The sequence below is a fragment of the Leptonotus elevatus genome, chromosome 21 (assembly GCF_054856555.1).
Source record: "Leptonotus elevatus isolate MCC_2025b chromosome 21, RoL_Lele_1.0, whole genome shotgun sequence".
In the NCBI taxonomy this organism is placed as follows: Eukaryota; Metazoa; Chordata; class Actinopteri; order Syngnathiformes; family Syngnathidae; genus Leptonotus; species Leptonotus elevatus.
The window spans coordinates 10,285,976-10,304,945 of record NC_141259.1 but is presented as its reverse complement, the minus strand read 5'-3'; the positions used below and the strand labels follow the sequence as shown (position 1 = coordinate 10,304,945).

Genomic DNA, 18,970 nt, shown 5'->3' with positions numbered 1-18,970 from the left:
GTCTTCATTGGCTCGTTTCCAAGCGAGCCGTCGAGAAAAGTGGGCGACAATGCCCCCTGGCGGTTCAAGCGACGCAACTACACAATCAGTGGCAATAATCTGTTGTTACGTTTTGTGATTAAAAATTAAAAAATTAATTGACCTACAACATGTACATTGTAATTAATTAATTGTAATCTTTGGTTGCACAAGTGTGCACACCCTCTCAAAACTAATATGTGGCTGTGTTCAGAATTAATAAATCACATCAAAATCATTATTTAAACTGAACCAGTCAAAGAAGTGTACTGATGGTGGTTTGTTTGTAGAGTTTTCTCGATTTCCCTCCAAGTGAGTCAACTTCCGCCTGACACCGAGGTGGGAACGCTGCTCGGAAGAGAAACAAAATAGCCGGTGCATGTTCCCTTGGATTGGGCCCAAAGCACACAACGAGGGGCAGCGGTGGACTATATAGCAAAGGACAATAATGACAAAGACTCCATTGACCTTCACATCAGGTTGCACACAGCAGTGCTTCATTGTGATCAAACATGCCCTTGCTGTGCGTGTGTGTAAGGCTGCAAGAGTGCAAAGAATATCAATTGGATATTTGCATCCCTCAGTAGATTTTTTTTTTTTGTGGGAGCTTTTTTTGGATGCTGCAGATCTGTGTGGCACATGAGCCGCCATCATGTTGCTTTTTATGAGAGGAATGGAGCTTGTTTGACAAGCATTTATTATGAAACATCTCTTTCACATTGCTGTTTGCAAAGATTATACATACTTTTGTTTGTGCTTTGCATATTTACATTAAGGCCTCATTACACTTAGGCTCCATTTCTTTAACATTATTGTAATTCCATTTTTACCCTATAGGAAAATAATGTAAATCGAGTTAATCCTGGCACAAAACTAATTAACCATTAAGGTTGTTTTTCTTTTTAAATACAATTTTAAGGTTCCTAACTGTCACACATAAATAAGACAAGTTGTCAGCTGTATAAAGCCGCCTTATAGGACTTTGCCAAACTTGTCAAAATTATGGAATTAACACGTCGTAATATTCAATTATCGGTGGACAAGCGGTTAGCATAAAGAGGTTTGAATCTTCCTATGTGAAGCTTACTGTTCTCCACAAGCATGAATTGATATTAGACCAAATGATAAGGTTAATTTCCTGTTTTGTGGTTATCGTTTGCCGTGACTGGTGTGAAAGTTCTAATTTGTTTATTTCTATGTGAGAGGAAAAAAATGGAGGCATCTATTTCAGGAGAGGTTCTTTTTCTCTAGTACCAAACATTTTAATATTATTCCAGTATATTTGTATATGTTGTTTCCTCACATTTTAATACTTCTAATATATTTTTATATGTTTTACTTACTGTACAAATTTTTATAGTTTTTTTTTCTAATACTCTTTTTATGTTTTATCATAATTTTTATATTTAATTACAATATTATTTATAGGTCTTATAACCTTTTATTATTATTATACCCATTTTATGTTAATATTTTTTCTTTAAAACATTTTTGGAAATATGCTTGTAATATTTTTGTAAATATTTCTAATATTTTTTAACTATATTTTGGGATTATACTTTTAATAAATTTGATTATATATTTGGGCAAATTATATATTTTTAATAATATATTTTGAAAATATATTTGTAATTTTAGAAAAGATGTCTATCATATTTTTGGAGATGTATTTGTTATAATTGTAGAAACACATTTTCCATAATTTTTTTTATGTTTTTATATGTTGTCATGATTCTTACTTACATCTTAGTGTTGTTTTGGATGACTGCTCATTCGATTAAAAAATATTTTTTTTAAAAGCCTAATTTAATCAAATAAAACTTACTAGGAGTGTTTTTTTGGATTGTACAGTGAGCATGAGTTGATACAACTATTACAAAAAATAATAATAGCTGAGAAGAAAAAAAATTACATTTACAACTACATATGTCTGGATCCTGTGCCTTGGAGCTGCAGGATGAGTGGACTCTTCTCCAGGATCGAGGAAATCACCACCGTGGCCTTATACTGCTTCACCTCACTGCAACGTAACACACACACACATGCATACAATGAAGTTCGAAGTCGCCTGACACCGTCGCGTTGCCCTACCTGGCAGTGAAGCTGATCTCCAGACGTTGGCAGTGGTCGCCGGTGGGTTGGTGGTCCTTGGCGCGGAGAAGCCCGGAGGTGGGCGTCACACTGAAGACGTGGGACGCGTCTTCACTCGACTCTGACGTGACGTCGAGGAAGACAAAACGATTTGTTGATGCCACAAATATTTTTTACAAAATAATTAGCCTGAACTCTACTTTTTAGGGTGGCACTGAATTACCTAATAGCAACGTCCAGTGACTTTGGCAACCCAGGCTGTAGAGTTTGACTTCTTTCGCCTGCATCTGGCCTAAATAGCACAGTCCGAAATTGATGTGGTCGCTGGACAGGCACAGCGTCGCCAGCTTCACGTGGGCGCAGAGCGGCACCATCTGAAACGGGACGGCGATATTGGCAGGAACTTTTTTTACTATTGAGCCGGCGTCCTCCGGACCTGGAAGCTGTTGTTGCTGTAGTGAATGAGGAGATCTTGCTGGATCTTCAGCTGCTTGCATCCGCTGTCGCTGCAGGGGACGAGCGTCACGCTGTCCGTCGGATGCTCGGTGTAATCCAAAAGTGATGGCGAGCAGCAGAAGGCCACCCTCACCTGCACGTTAAAAAAAAAAAAATTCTTGTTGGAGAAAAAATAGTTGCAAGCGCTACTTACTGTAGAAGTCACAAAGTTGGCAACATTGATTATGTTTTTGTAAATTAGCTTCTTTGAGTTGTTAGTGTAAGCAACTACTATTTTTCCCCAAAAAAATTCTGAGCAATAAACTTAATTAACTCCTTCACTCCCAGCCATTTTCACTGAAGCAACCCCCTTTGCTCCTGGCTGTTTTACTGGATTTTGACTGATTTTGCAAGGCCCACAGAATACTGCGTTGTATTGCTATAAAAACACGGAACCTACCAAAAGAAAGATTAGAGTCTTTTCTTTCATCAGGAAAAAAAAGTATATTTATATCTGTTTCCGTTTTGCAGCAATTAGATTATAGCTAAGTTTCATCATTATTCACAAATCAGTTTAAAAGGGGAGAAGGACTTGTTGCAAAACGGGCCCGGTTGATCTCTTATACTCCGCTGTCACTTGCTGGCCGTTTTTATATTTGAGTTCAGAGGCTGCATTAAAGCCTTCTGTAAAAAACAACAACATTAAAACACATCTTTGGGTGCATGGTAATATGTAAAATAGAACGTATTTATACGTTTATGGGAGCAAACGAGTTAATCCCCCCCGCCCCGAGTTGTGTGTGTAAGTTGTACCAGTATGCTATTTTGTGAATGCAGAATCAGGGCGTGGGGGTCCGCGGCCGACGATTTGCTGGATGCGCTGGACCCGGCCCGAGTCGGCACCTTGAGCACTGAAAATGGCGGCTGAGACTTGAGTCGAAAGCGCAGCGGCATCTCAGTGGGGTTTTTTAGCAGGAAGCTCTGCACGTTGTCGAACTCCTCCAGAAACAGCTGCAAAATGTACTCCCAAATGATTCACGAGGGATTGACGGCTCCTTCGTCACGCTTGTTATCAACGCCGGACTAACCTCGTCTCCCTCCGTCTTCACTAAATCGCCGGCCGAGGTATGAAATTCCAACACTTTGCTGTCGTCTTCCATTTGCACCAAGAGCCTGCGTTTCCCCCCCGGATGAACAAAACTCATTAACTTTTTCGAGGATGGGTATATTTCACATTGCTTACACTGCGGGCTTGACCAACGCCAGGAGATCCACTGTGATGGGTTCCAGAGCCAAACCCTGGAGCCGGGTCACCTTTCCTGGGACACAGGCAGCCACCTGGAAGAAAAATAACCAAGATATCTGACGAGAGTGTGTTTTTAGCTCATTAAATCGAGTCGTGTGCTGATCAGCGTTACCTCAGAATCCAGACTGATGAAGCCCAGGGCCAAGCCTACGCATTTGGACTCGCAAGATGTTGCGGACAGGGTGAGTGGGGTGAAAGACACGTGCACGGTGTTGCTGCCTTGTGCCGGGATCACCTGGGAGGCAGAAAAAAAAACGCTGTTGGTTTCAAGTAATATAAAGCAAAGTGGCTTAAATTGTTGCTTGTGTACAATTTGCTGTGGTGTGACGCAGTACGGCTCGTCTGACTTGTCTCCCACGTGAGGTCGAATGTGGACAGACAGCATTTGTTTCTTTGCTGGACCATCCTTGGTTGTATAATCTTGCCGCTCCGTGCCCTGAAATCACAAGTTGTGGCAGACAAGGGGGAAATTATTATTGCAATGGAACACAGGGGCGGAGCTATATGGAGTTTATATGTTATATGTTTATATATATATATATATATATATATATATATATATATATATATATATATATATATATATGTGGCATCAGCCGTCGGTTACAACGGAAGACTCTGATTGGCTGCTGGCTAGCAAATCAGCACATGAGATTGAAGTAAGCTATGAGAGTGCACGATAGCGGTAGCTCATTTGCTCTCAAAAACGTATAGATACGTTCTATTTTAAAAGTTTTACGTGTCCCAAAGACGTATTTATATGTTTTTATGTTTTTTTTTTTAATGGTAGAGCATACAGAAGACTTTGATGCAGCAGCTCAAATGCAAAGAATGGTTGAAGAAATGGTAGTTATTACACAAAAAGGCAGCAGGTGGCAGCAGAGAAGAGATCAACCAGCCATGTTGGAAAAAAAGCTCATTACTCATATTTCTAAATAGATTTGTGAATAATGGTGAAACCTAGCTTTATTCTAATGCTAATTAACGCAAAACAGAAGCAGATAGAAATATACTTTTAAAAGGAGAGACTCTAAACTTTCTTTTGGAAGGTTCTATGTTTTTATAGAAATAGAACACAATTTTCTGTGGGCCTTGCAAAACCTGTCAAAATCTAGTAAAACAGCCGGGAGTGAAGGGGATTGCTTCTGTGAAAATGGCTAAGAGTGAATGAGTTAGACTCGATCCTCCTTGTATTATGAGTAAGTTGAGCACAGTTCTGGATATACAGTATGTGAATTTTATTTCATGAAATCCTGACTGTTGCTGGTATGATAAAAAAAAAAAAAAAAAAAAAAAAAAGAGGTTATGTCACAATAGACACCCCACTGAAAATTTGCTAGCTACGTACCTGGGTCAAAAAGGAAAAATGTGTCTCCGCTAACTATGCCATGTCATTTATGCACGTATACTCACAGTGGAGCTGCGGAGAGAAGCCCGCGAGCCCAACGTTTGAGCCCTTTTCCAGGCAGCCTCCCCGTTGGGAAGTCTCGACGCCCCCCTGGGATTGTCGTCAGCTTCTTTGAGCGGGAAGCTTTCCCCGTACGACATCAAAACGTCCACCAGTTTGCGGTCGTTCGGAATAACGTTGTACGTCTCCCAGTCCAGACGGAAATCTGTCGAAAAAAGGGGAAGGTTTTATTGAAATACATACACATAGAAAGAAGTGCTACTTACCAAACAAGGTGGGGTTGTTGATGCGAAGAGAACGGGAAATAGTGTCGCCTCCAGATAAACGGGTGCCGAACCTAAAGATGTGTTCAATATTGACAAAGCTGTTATATACAGAACATCTGAGGCTTATATTAAAAGCAGCGGTTGGATAGCGGCACTCACTGTACGTTGGGTCCCTGGTACTGGTCATCAGGGCGCGGGCCTGTGATTTGGAAGTACAGCGGGCAGCCTTTCACTGTCATATGCAAAGCGAGGAGGCTGGGCTCAAGGTCCCCCACCTGTAGTGAGGATACACTCTGGTGGTCTCTACTTGAATTTACTGATGTAAAACTGCACGACATCACTCTTGAGTTCATAATATGTCAGTCACCTTATTTAGCTACATGAGGTTCAAAATATTAGAAACATTTTGCTGTATGACGCGATGCATTTATTCAATACAATTGTATTAAAAATTGAATATTAGCGTAGTAAATGTTATTTTTTTCATTGTTTTATTATGAAATAATACCCTACCAAGTTGACAGTGAGTCAAGCTTATTTTATTTTTAAAAATAGGTTTAATACTGTAATTAGAGCATTTAAAATGTATTTAAATTTAAATAAATGTATTTACATGCAAATACATTTTAAATGATTAATTCATTGAATTAATAAGTAATATATTTAAATAAATGTAAATTTATTTTAATAATAAAATTTAAAGAGAAAAAAAAACATATAGCCTGTTAGTTAAATTATTATTATTTTTATTTTAAATTAGAAAATATCCCATGAAGCAACTTCCAAGTCAAGTTTCAGCAAACATTTTTATGTATTTATTTATTACAATCAAGACATTTTAAGAAAAAAAAATGAAGTGACTAGTTAGTTTAATGTTTAGGTCAATTTCACAATATTTTTAAGAATATTGAATATTTTTACTATAATGACGACATTTTTAATAAATAATGTGACCCAATGTGAGGATGTAATTTATAGATTTTTTTTGTCCTTCATTATTTTTTTATCAATCAATCAATCAATCTTTATTTGTATAGCACTTTTCATGCAAAAATAAATGCAAATTTTTACTGAATAAAGTGAGCTGTGAGTGTGAGGTAGATTTATTCATGTATTTAAACTTTATGAAAACATAACAACACAAACTTTAATACTACTTAAGTGAACTGTGAATCCAACGCTGCGGTAGTTTTAAACATTATTCCTTGTACTACCTACCTCGCATACGAGATGATCTCTGTACTCCCCCCACATGTCGCTGTAGGCGGTCACGTCCACAGTTTGGGTCTCAAAGGGTTCCAGTGTTCCGGCGCTTGGCACGATGAAGAAGGCTGCGCCTTTCCCGTTGGCCAGCAGGTCGCTGACAAAGTCTGCCAATGCATATTAAAATTGCATTTGTTGCTCATTCCAGCCTCATGTTTAAAACATCACTTTGAGAACTCATGCATACCCTTGTGTGATTGCTCCTCTAATTTCCTGGCTTGGACGGAGTGAAGCGGCTTCTTCATGTATTGGGATCTTCATTACAAAGTGGGAGTCATGGCAAAAGTAGTAGTTTTTTTTTTTTTTGCTATTAAACACTATAGCAAATTCAAAGATGAATATTCACGCAGGCACCTTGTCTTTGATTGGCTGCTGGGCTTCCACGCGTCGGAGATGAAATACTCGGCCTGGATGGTGAAAGTTGCCGGGATGGCGGTGTGATTGGTCATCAGCAGCTGCTTGGTGACAGGTTTGGCCAGCAGCACGTCACCAAAGTCAACTATCAACTCTGCTTGCCTTGTGCTGTCCGCAGCGGGACTACGGGCAGAGACGAAGAAGGGAATGATGACTTCATGATAAGTCAAATGTTTTGATTTTTATTTGATTTTTTGAGGGGGATTTTTTTTGCGATTTTTTATTTTTGCGATTTTTTTGCGATTATTTTTTTAACTTGAATATTCCCACCTGCCGCCAGGGAGCGAGTAGGACACTCTGAGTCTCTGAGTTGTGGGCGCCAGGATGCTGAGAATAAGCGGCGCGCTCATGCCCTCCACCTCGCAGAGCGCAATGACATCATTCAGCGCCGACTTCAGTGACAGAAAAACAATCAGAATAAATCAATCAACGAAAAAGGCTGAATGTGTTTGAAATCACAGCAAGAGTCTTACATCTGTATGGGATATGAAGGAGACTGTGATGTCCAAGCTGGCGTTTGGTCCCAGAGTGCCTGACAGGGGTTCAAAACTGGCTGAACAAAGAGATGCCTGCTGACCCTTCAGCTCGTCCTTAAGAAGACATCAGTAAAGTATTCTAGTAATCTCTTAATTCTTGACAATTATATGTTATATGTGACCTCACTAGTCTAGACATTCTGATTGACATTACATTTGTGGAATATGAGTTATGAAGCAATCTCAGGGGGCGGCCATTTTGCCACTTGCTGTCAACTGAAGATGACGTCACAGTTGCTCAGGGCTCAGGCAACAACCAATCACAGCTCACCGGTTTTCTGACGCTGCGCTGCGATTGGTCGTTACCTGAGACCTGAGCAACATTGATGTCATCTTCAGTTGACAGCAGGTAGCAAAATGGCCGCCTCCTGAGATTGTTAAAAACTCATATTCCACTACTACAATGTCAACAAGAATACCATATTTAGACGGGGCTGCATAGAACATATTATTGTCAATTTTTTTTTGTTTGGGTTGACTTCCCCTTAAACTCATTCACTCCCAGTCATTTTCACTGAAGCAACCCCCTTCGCTCCAGGCTGTTTTACTGGATTTTGACTGATTTTGCCCGCAGAATATAGTGTTCTATTGCTATAGAGGGTCTTCTTTCATCAGGAAAAAAAAGTATATTTCTGTTTCCTTTTTGCAGCAATTAGCATTTGAAGATAGTTTAATCATTATTCACAAAACTGTTGAAAACAGTCGGGAAAAGAGCCTTTCGCAACATGGCCCTGGTTGATCTCTTACACTCTGCTGCCACCCGCTGGCCGTTTTTGTAATAACTACCATTACAAAAACATAAATATGTCTTTGGGAGCATGGTAATATTTAAAATAGAACATATTGATACGTTTTGGGGAGCAAATGAGTTAAAGGGTACACTTAACATGAAAATGTATGTTTTAATTTGCTTGTATAGGAATAATTGGAAAACAAACCATAACAAACAAGTACTATATCCAAAAGCATGTGCATGCGTGAACCATTGTGCAGTGCTTCCCCGATTTTAAATGATCTCTCCTGGAATTTGACACGCACCACCCAGGAGAAGTTGGATGGCAAGAGCGTCTGGTTGAAAAGAGTGACGGTCCCTTCTGCGGTGATGCCCATGTAGAGTTCTGAAAAGAGCAGCTCGCAATTGAGCAGACACAGTTGAGGAGACTGCACATCCGCTCTTAGCAGCAGGTGACTGCAAAGTACACAAAGAGTGAAAAAAAGAAGGTACAGAATGTTTTATTTTTTTTACAGGTACCCCCAAATAACAGTAATACATCCTTCCTACCATCTTGTCCCACCCTCCACCAACAGCTCCAGCTCCGTTTCAAGCTCTTGACAGAACTGCGGCCTGAAGTGGATTTCCACATGGCAGCCAGCCAAAGGGGGCAGCAACCCACTGCATGGCTCCACAACCAGCTATAAACAAACACAAACACACACACACACACAAGACGGTTGATAACAACTTATGACAAGTCTGTTGTCACGTGTGAGCGAGCGCGTTTGTACCTGCGGGTCTTGGCCCTCATCTTGACTCTTGTGCACCTCCTCCAGTATCCAGGCCGCCTCCAGGTGCGTGACGTTGTCGAGGTACAGCGTCTTCTGGCTCTGCTCCCCGAGTCTCATGAGACCGAAGTCCACGCTGGGCTCACTGATGCTCACGCTGGGACCCTTGGAAGTCACATTGATACAACATAAGAATTTGAAAATCCAAATAAATATTACAATGTCTGACAAATGACAAAATACATGCTGAAACACATACATGAAAGCCAACAGGTAAGCAGAGCTGCATTGAGTTTTGTTGAATGCACATTTGTGTCAGGCAACAGCGTTAGCCTCTGAATAGTGGCACACACTTCATTTCTTGGTGAAGGTGTGAACGGGCTGGTGACGGGGTGCTGCCACATACACATAGTGTAGTAGGGATGTAACGCTATCCAAACATCACGATATGAAGGTCGCGATATGAAAATTATCGCAATATTATTATTATCCACATATTGACTCGGTTCGCAAGCATATTACATTCCCCTACATCTGACCAATAACGTGGATTTTAAACATAGAGGGCCAAAACATGCCGTGTGAAAATTAAACTGCACAAAAAAAACACCAGAGGGTGCTAGAAGTGCAAAAGTGGAAATCAACCTGACTTTATTAACAGATGCGCTGCTTTTAATATTCTGGCATGACGACAGCGATATTAGTGTTATAAGTTTTGCTGTTATAGTTACACGCCTATAGTGTAGTGTAGCGAAGTGCTGCCTCCATGGCTGAAAATGCTTTTATTGTCATCATTGGTGCTCTAATAGCAAATTAAACAGACATTGAATTTAATATGACATATTGAGTGGAGTATACCCTCATTCACTTGCACAAGCTAATAAAAAAAAAAAAAGCATCATATGTCTCCTTTAACTCATTCACTGCCATTGATGGCTATAGATGTTAAAAATTCATTTGAACTATTTAGTTTTATTAGTTTAACATTTTTCCCCCACTTTTGTTAACAAGACTATGAAAACCTAGATATTAAATTTGATTTATCGTGAGTTAACTATTGAAGTCATGCAATTAATTACAATTAAAAAATTTAATCGCCTGATGCGATTTAAAAAAAGAAAAGAATATTAAAAATTTGGGGCGTCAGGCGATTACATTTTTTAATCATGATTAATTGCATGACCTCACTAGTTAACTCACAATTAATCGCAAATTTGATATCTGTTCTAAATGTTAAATTAAAAAAATTCTAGGTTTTCATATTCTTGTTAACAAAAGTGGAAACATAAATAAACTAATTGAAATAGTTCAAATTAATTTTTGACGTCTATAGCCGTTAATGGCAGTGAATGAGTTAAATACATTAATTTAAAAAAAACCTTATCAGGCTCAATTATCAGTACTGATAAGCGCAATGGGATTGGACATGGCATAATAATTGCTGTTATTCTTCTGGTGAAGCTTGATCGTCGGTCCCGCTTACCTTGAAGGTGACCTCCACGGCCAAGGTGACGGGTTCTTTGCGGTGCTCGATGTGGCAGTGCAGACTGGTCACCACCTTCTCCGGTTTGCCTCCGGTCACGATCAGGTTGAAAACAAAACACTCGTTCTCGTCTGTAGGTAAAAGGAGGAAAAAGAGCATTTGTTTTTTTTATTTTGTTTACACAGTCAGTGTTGTTTATAAAGAAGAAAGAAACCCCCGATGTACCTATTTTTCCAGTTGCGGGCTCCACTTCTATTTCGTGACAACTGCCGCTCATTTCATCCCATTGGAAGGAGATAGATGTTTTGCTGTAATTCCACATCTGATATAGACAGAATTAACATTGAAAACAAAATACTGCGCAAGTATATGACTCACTGATTGCAGGTTTAGCAAAAGCACCTTAAAATGTCTTGTGGTGGTCGTGAAAATAAAAAGTTCGCCGGGGATGACGAGGGCGTAAGGCTCCAGCAGGATGTTGAAGGCCTCCGTCGAACCCTTGACTTCGATCTCCATGACGGTGGCGTCGCCCACCTTGGAGCCGATGCGCACGGGCTGCAGGTTGCCGGCCCTGCCGCCCAAATGAGAAGTTGTCATTTAAGTAGAGAAAAGAACCCGCCGCGCCGAGATGAAGCGTTACCCCTCGTCGGCGGACTCCAACGGCAGCTGGGGGATGTCGCTCAGGACTAAATGGCACACGCTGTGGTAGTCCTCCATCTTTAACAATAAATCAAACAAATATACATCAATTTTCTTAGGTTCATAAATTGCCTGGATTGTGTACATTTTCCATAGGTCTGAAAAAACATGAGTGTAATTCTACCTCTTTGGGAGAGAAGGAGAGGGAGAACTCTCGATCCTGGCAGGGTGCAAGAATTCCCACAGCCGGGATGATTTGGAAAATGTCGTCCCTGTCGGGTTGGTACTGAATGTGGCAGGGCTTGGGGATTTCGCCCGGAAGCAGCGGCAGGAGGTTCGGCTTCATGATCTGCCAGTGAAAAGGCAGCTCCAAGTGGCTTCAATAAAGATATTAAGACGTTATTAGTATTTCATGTTCAACATCAAAACGGCGTAAGGGAAACGTACACATTATTCCTGATAACCATCGTCTTCAGCTGCACCGTGTGCGGGTTGCACGAATCAAATCGGACAAAGTAGTCGGCGGTGACGTCGTGCACCTCCCCCAAAACGGGGGGCTGATCCTTGCCGGAAACGGACAGCAGCTCAAGGGCGATCAGCTGGCCCTCGCCTGCGAGCAGAAAAGTCAAAGTGAGTTTCACATTTTTAAGGCGGAGTAAAAAATTTAATGGTCTTACCTTGAATGCAAATGTCTTTCACTTGGCAGTTGTCGCACACGATAGTGAAAAGCTGGCAAATCCGTTCGGTGGTGGTGGGAAAGAAAAGTGCCTGCAGGAAGACCGGACTTGTGGAGTTGTAGCAACTTTTTATGGCGTATTAGAATTAAAATGTGGCCTTAAGTTACTTATTTATCCTTGAATTACTCCTCAAATGACCTCAAACGGGAAGTCAACCCAAAAGAATATGTGTATGCACCCCCCCCTAGTCGAAACATGCCATTCGGAATAATATTGCATTTTTATCCATTTCAGGTGGCGGCCATTTTGCCACTTGCTGTCGACTGAAAATGACATCACAGTTGCTCAGGGCTCAGGTAACGACCAATCACGGTTCACCTGTTTCCTGAATTTGGCCATTTGACGTTCACAACCTGGTTGGTGGTTACCTGAGCAAAAGCAATTTTTCATTTTCAATCGACAGCAAGTGGCAAAATGGACGCCCACTGTGATGGATAAAAACAAGTGGACTTTCCTTGAAATTATTCATTTAATTGCCTTCCTCCTCAACTCATTCACTGCCATTGACGTCAAAAATTCAATATTAATACTATTTCTATTAGTTTCACATCTTTTTCTACTTTTGTTAACAAGAGTATGAAAACCTAGAATTTTTTTATTGTACATTTAGAACAGATTTGCGATTAATCGTGAGTTAACTATTAAAGTCATGCGATTAATTACAAAAAAAAATAATAATCGTCTGACGCCCCTAATTTTTAATAATCTTTTCTTTTCTTTTTTTAATTAGGGGCATCAGGTGATTAAAATGTTTAATTGTAATTAACTCATTCACCTACCATTGACGGCTATAGATGTCAAATATTAATTTGAACAATTTATATTATTAACAAGAGTATGAAAACTTAGGGGATTTTTTTTTGTACATTTAGAACAGATATACAATTTGTGATTATTCGTGAGTTAACTAGTGAAGTCATGCAATTAATTGACGCCCCTAATTTTTATGAATCTTTTATTTTATTTTTATCGCGTCAGGTGAAAACTTTTAATTGTACTTAATCGCATGACTTCAATAGTTAAGTCATGATTAATTACAAATGTTATATCTGTTCAAAATGTACAATAATTTTTTTTCTAGGTTTTTTATTCTTGTTAAAAGTGGGAACAATTTCAAAATAATAGAAATAGTTCAAATGAATTTTTTACGTCTATAGCCGTCAATGGCAGTGAATGAGTTAATCATATGACTTCACTAGTTAACTCACGATTAATCACAAATTTTATATCTGTTCTAAACGTACAATACATTTTTTTCTAGGTTTTCATACTCTTGTTAAATAAAGTGGAAAAAAAATGTGAAACTAAGAAATAGTTCAAATTAATTGTTGACGTCTATAGCCGTCAATGGCAGTGAATGAGTTAAATTGTCATGAGTTTGCCAATAAAGGTGATTTTTATTATTGACAATGGGAAAATTTGCTTCAAGATTCAAGCAAAAAAATTATAATTAGGGTACAAATTGTTTCCGTCCAGTACGGCCTCACCTCGACTACAGTGGTCTCTCCGGGCTCTAGAGCAAAGAAAGACGGGCTGATAGCAAAGGGAGGCTGGTCAGAATAACAACTGCTAACCACCAACTGGGAAGATTAAAAAAACAAAACAACAACAACAACAAAGTATGTTAATAGTAATAAAATAACCAATCATAGAGGTAAGTAACTTCTTCTTTTTTTTTACCCTGGGGTTGGTGGCTGGCCACTGATTCTTTGGGACGATAAAGAAAGTACCAGCACTGAGCCCGATGTTCTGACAATGGAACTCAACACATCTCACTCCCCCGATGAGACAATAACCACAGTCCAGAACACTCGGCACTGCAAACATGGTCTCCGGATCATCAGGATACCAACCGAGTACTTTTCCATGAAACTGCTTTAATGTCGGAGAAGACTCACAGGTGAGAATAGGAGGCGGTCTCCGCGCCTCGATGGGGACCACGAGGACGTGCTCGCCTTCACTTTCCACCACGATGCGGTCCTCGTAGTCGGCCAGGGAGTCCGGAGCGAAGCGCACTGTGACCTTACAACTCATGCCCGGAGCGACAACGCCGCCCTTGCCAGGAAATCTCCCTAGAGAAGAAGAAGAAGAAGAAGAAGAATCATTTCAAAATCATGCCACACAATTTTGCTTATATCTTTTGTGAACACTTTGCTGAAAAGTGACACATTTGGGATAATTTACAGGACTTGAATGATCATTTAGTTTTGTCAAAAGTAACCCAATTATGGATCAAAAATGGACCGATCCATTTTATGGGTCAATATGACCCAACTTTCTGGGTTGTTTTATACAAAATTACCGAATTTTTTTCTGACTAATATTTATGAGTTGTTTTACGCTGAAAATCCCATTTCTTGACTCAAAATTGGGTCAAATCGACCCCATTTTTTTTACTCATAGTTGGGTTATATTTTTTAATGGTGCTGTCAAACTTAAACTCAAACTTAAAGCGTTAACTGATTAATTGATCACAAAAAGTATCGCAAGTATTAATTTTGACCATAGATTATCCTTTAGCGTGACAGCGGATGGCTACGTTTAAGGTAGCACAGGTTGTGTGTGTTGTGCAATAAACTTAATTTCATGCATTAAAGTAAAGCATTTAATAAATGTTTGCGTATCACATTTAGAATATTCGTTCATGTCCAAATATCGAGGTCATTTTTTTCCATTTTAAATTATGCAAGTAATTAACTGATTAGAAAAGGAGGAGGAGGAGCGTGTGCTGTGTATCAAAATTTTTTTGAAGACGTCCTCATAACATTAAATGTCAAAATAATGAACACATAACCGGTGCTCTTCAAATTTGGCGAGGGAAAAAAATGTAGATAAAAAAGCTTTTTTTATTAAGCGATTAATCGCGATTAATCAAAATTGTTAGATGTGATTAATCTGATTAAAAACTGTAATCGTTTGACAGCTCGTTTGATTTTAGAGTGTAGAAGCAGTGAATATTTGGTTTTGTGGGGTATTTTGATGAAACCATGCCAACATTTAGACAACTGAGAACTGTTTTAAAGTGTGTTTAAAATAAATCAATTAATTAATTAATCAATTAAAAAAAACTCTCACCTAGACCGATATTGAAGTAGGAACTGCTCGGCGGGAGGACTCGGATGTCTCGGCTGGAAAAGGCCACATTTTTTAACTCCAGTGTTGTCTAAGACAGTGGGAAGATGGAGCAAATAGTTTTGAGATTGATTTCAAAACATTGGAATGGTCGAGCGCGGACAGCAAGGCATACCTCATACACCTGTCCCACGCTGTAAACTGTGAAGAGCACAACAGGTGGTTTGGCCAGGAAGACCTGAGTGGGACTTTCTCTAGTGCTTAGGATGACAAAAGAAACAAACATTACATTCATTTTGGTGGATTTGCTGGTGTGTTCTACTAAAAGTGCCTTTGGAAAGTTCACTGTACCTTTCCGCCCCCTCCACGCTATCCATCCCGTGATCCTTCTTAGCCACCAGGGGGCGGATGATGGAGGCGGCACCCTGATGAGCTTTTGGAGGCAGGAAGCGAGGATTTTGAAGGATGCGTTGCCTTTCCTTCATCCTCTGGAGTTTTTTTTTGCCCTCCGCCCGATCCGTCGCACTCGGTTCGTCCATCCATTGCGGCCTGGGATGGTTCTGTATCTTCTCCATTAAGAAAGACTCATAAAGTCATTGTTTTTTCATTGAGATGTAGCTTCAAGGTCGTACTGCAAACCTCATTGGGTGACTTTTTGTTCTTTAAGACCAGCGAGCTGCACTCCAGAGTCTGGCTGGACTCGGACTCGTTCCTCTTCCTCCACAGGGTGCCGTCGGGCAGCTCGTTGGCCACGCGCAAGGTGTAGGCGATGGTCGGTCTGGTAAGATCTGGTTTTACTGAAAGACGGATGCAATTAAATGTGAGTTTAGGATCAAAAACAACTTGAATCAAACATGGTAGGAGAGAAAAAGTACCAACTGCCGGAGCCTTCATTTGTATTTTTTGCGGCTTTAAGTAGTCCAGTGGCGAAATCAGGTCGTTTTTTTGGAGAAGACCTTCATCTACGTGCCAGATAAAAGCTGACTTGACTAGAAGAGATGCAAATAAGAAGTTTGATTAGTCTGCAATACCATCCAGAACATTTAGATTAGGAGTGTTTATTATATTATTATATAGTCATGGCGAACAATCGTTAATGTTATACCTCTTAATTTTTAAATAGGGATAGACACATGCTGATAATCTGGCTTGGTTCAAAATTGCTTAAGATGTTAAAAAAAAATTAGTACGTGCAACGCTTGCATGTGTTTACAGGTGGATGAATATTTCTGTCACCTGGTGGGAGGCCCTGAAGATCATGTACGTCCCTGAAGTCCTCCTTCATCCGTTCTGCGGTCCGTCGCTCCGTGCTAGCCGCCCGAGCTCTGGCGTGGATGATGTGGGTCTCCAGCATATCCGCCTCTTTTATACGCTGGTTGTATTCAGCCCGAACCTTTTAAAAAGATTGTCATTAGAACCCAAGCGGCTTGTGATTCGGCTCTGTTCACGCAGTTGAATTTACCCGTTTGAGCTCTTCGACATATTTGTCATGATAGCTGCTCCTCCCCTTTGCCTTCATAAGGTGGCATGGCGTTACGTTGGTGTAAAGCTCCTTGAAGGTGCTCGCCAATACGTGAGAAATGTCCTTTTGCACAAATCACATAATCAATAGGTCAATCATTGAAAGGGGGACATTTTTCCAAGGACATTTATATAACGAACAAAAGCACTAAATGCCATTATTACTTTTTGCTCACCCTTACAACTCTACACAAGTGAGAGAGGTAGAAAAAAAATGACTTGACATAATTTATTCCAAATCATTTTGCGGACCCAATAGCCATGTTTCTCTGAAACATGAAGGTCCGGGAACCGCAATTTAAGAACCACTGTAGCTAGCTTACCTGCGATTTTGCAGAAGCAGGGTTGTGACTGTCTACGGGAGGATCCCACCGAGATGGTCTCTGCTCTTGTTGCTCCTGCAACATGTCTGACTTGAAAAAGGATCAACAAAGCACCTAGCAACCAAACATCAGTGTTAGCATCTTGCAAACAAGTTGGATACATTTGACTTCTTTTTTTTATTTTTATTAACTTAAAGCTTTACAAAAAAAAAAAATGCACATGTGAAGCTAATCTAGCCGAAATGAGACGAGGTGAGAGGCTACAATACAGTACTTTGAAATCAAGCGTGTTGATTTTGCGACGTCACGGTGGTCGTCATGGAAACCAACATGGTCGCGATGACCGCCATTCATTTTGCCTTCTCATCGCGACACACAAATCTGTACCAAAAGTCAGGAATAAAATAAATAAATAACACAACTTTAACCGGATACATACAGTCATAACAAAAACGCACAACAAGTATTGTGTTTTCGTCTCGTTTGTTGATCAAACACATCATGTACATTATGCCTAGGTACATGTTATGTTGTTTCTTTGTCGTTTTTAAAGACTCGGGTTTCGATTTTTAATCAAATTGGTATTTTTTGCTGTAAAAATGTAGAAAAATGTACTCACAGGTGTTCTAAGGAGTTTCTGTCGCCTGTCGCGCAGTGCATTATGGGAAAATGTAGTGGTCCACTCAAGAGTTTGAGTTCTTAACCAGTAGTTTTAGTAGACATTAGTTACACAAATCCACAGATAACTCCGAATTTTAAAAAACGACTTGAGTTTTGAAATGCAAGCTAAACTCACTTTCTGAACGTTGTTATTAGTAAACTCCCGGCGGCCATTTTGTGTACAGGCCGTTGCCATAGCAACGTGTTGAGGACCGAAGCAGCCTATCATAGTTCGAGCCCATCCCACGGCATACAATGAAGGCATAAAGTGAAAAAGAAATGTGTGAAATGGAACTGTAAATCATTTTAATAGGCATATATCACAAGTTTTGGTTTGTTAACAATAATATAGATTGACTAAACATTGTATGTTTGAACAGCACTGCTTTCCGCCAAAAGGGGGCAGCATATAGCTAGAAATGTGGATTAGCCACAAAATGTATCCATGCATGTTCATACCACCCAATAACAGTTTTCTAAGTAAAACAGCTACACAAAGCTGTGTCATGTAAATATAAAATATACAAATTGAAGGAATAAGCAAATGCGTGGAGGAGCTCAGCATACTCAGCTACTTTGCAGGGTTTCACAGCATAAGGTTTTTTTTTGTTTTTTTTTAGAAGGGGCAGGGGCAAAGTAAGAACAATTTTGGTGCAAGTCTGGAGAAAATAATTTGTTACCCTGTCAAAGTAGTGTCTTGTCCTCAATACAGTATGAATCTTAACCCTCCCTAACATCATTTGACCCCATTCTCGCATAGGGGTCAAAAGTTAGAATTTTTCAGGACAACGGGAGGGTTTAGGGACATACGGGGAATTAACTTTGTAATCGGGGCTTGACAGCGGACTAGTGGTTAACACCTCACAATCCTGGAGGACTGGCGTTTGAATCTCAAAACTCATGTCGTTGGCAATGACCAATCGAGGGTGCACCCCACCTCTCGCCCAAATTCAGTTATCCGATCATCAGTACACAAGTGATGAAAGGTGCAACCAAACCGTGTAAATCAGTGTCAAGTTGTTCCTATCAAGATGTGGTCACTTTATCGCCTGCAACTATCAACACAACTAAAACACGACACCGCAATCAAACCTGCTTGGACTGTTATTCAAGGTGTGGCGTTGGATATGTTTGCCAGGAACCTATGAGTGGCTCTCGCAAATTGCCGAGGTCGTCAACTACAGCAAAACACTCGAGAGGGACTCTTTTGTTTTTGCCCACTTTGTAGCTTTTAGCTTGTTTTCACAAGCCTGGCAGCCGGCGAGAGACTCGATCAGGGTGCCGGCTGACACGAG

General features: G+C 40.2%; 1 protein-coding gene across 2 annotated transcripts; it reads right to left on the bottom strand.

Moving 5' to 3' along the window:
• Nucleotides 1-579: 579 nt before the first annotated feature.
• dlec1 (DLEC1 cilia and flagella associated protein) lies at nucleotides 580-17,847 on the bottom strand. Of its 2 annotated transcripts, none has more exons than XM_086065506.1 (40): nucleotides 17,635-17,847; nucleotides 17,290-17,396; nucleotides 17,016-17,129; nucleotides 16,634-16,756; nucleotides 16,408-16,564; nucleotides 16,047-16,160; nucleotides 15,811-15,968; nucleotides 15,523-15,740; nucleotides 15,347-15,431; nucleotides 15,175-15,262; nucleotides 13,998-14,171; nucleotides 13,780-13,916; nucleotides 13,587-13,679; nucleotides 12,040-12,130; nucleotides 11,810-11,972; nucleotides 11,547-11,739; nucleotides 11,364-11,440; nucleotides 11,126-11,294; nucleotides 10,949-11,045; nucleotides 10,724-10,854; nucleotides 9,244-9,405; nucleotides 9,020-9,150; nucleotides 8,776-8,926; nucleotides 7,675-7,791; nucleotides 7,472-7,593; nucleotides 7,142-7,324; nucleotides 6,975-7,042; nucleotides 6,743-6,894; nucleotides 5,684-5,799; nucleotides 5,525-5,595; nucleotides 5,264-5,463; nucleotides 4,161-4,286; nucleotides 3,963-4,085; nucleotides 3,788-3,882; nucleotides 3,633-3,717; nucleotides 3,358-3,555; nucleotides 2,546-2,698; nucleotides 2,333-2,483; nucleotides 2,110-2,230; nucleotides 580-2,038 (listed from the first exon to the last, which is right to left on the bottom strand). In XM_086065506.1, the coding sequence occupies exons 3-40, from the start codon at nucleotides 17,097-17,099 to the stop codon at nucleotides 1,939-1,941; spliced, it is 4,977 nt and encodes a 1,658-aa protein (XP_085921632.1). In that variant the 5' UTR covers nucleotides 17,100-17,129; nucleotides 17,290-17,396; nucleotides 17,635-17,847; the 3' UTR covers nucleotides 580-1,938. The 2 variants fall into 2 exon arrangements, with proteins under 2 accessions (XP_085921632.1, XP_085921633.1); XM_086065507.1 differs by having other exon boundaries at nucleotides 581-2,038; nucleotides 15,523-15,737; nucleotides 17,635-17,846.
• Between the last annotated feature and the right edge of the window lie 1,123 nt (nucleotides 17,848-18,970).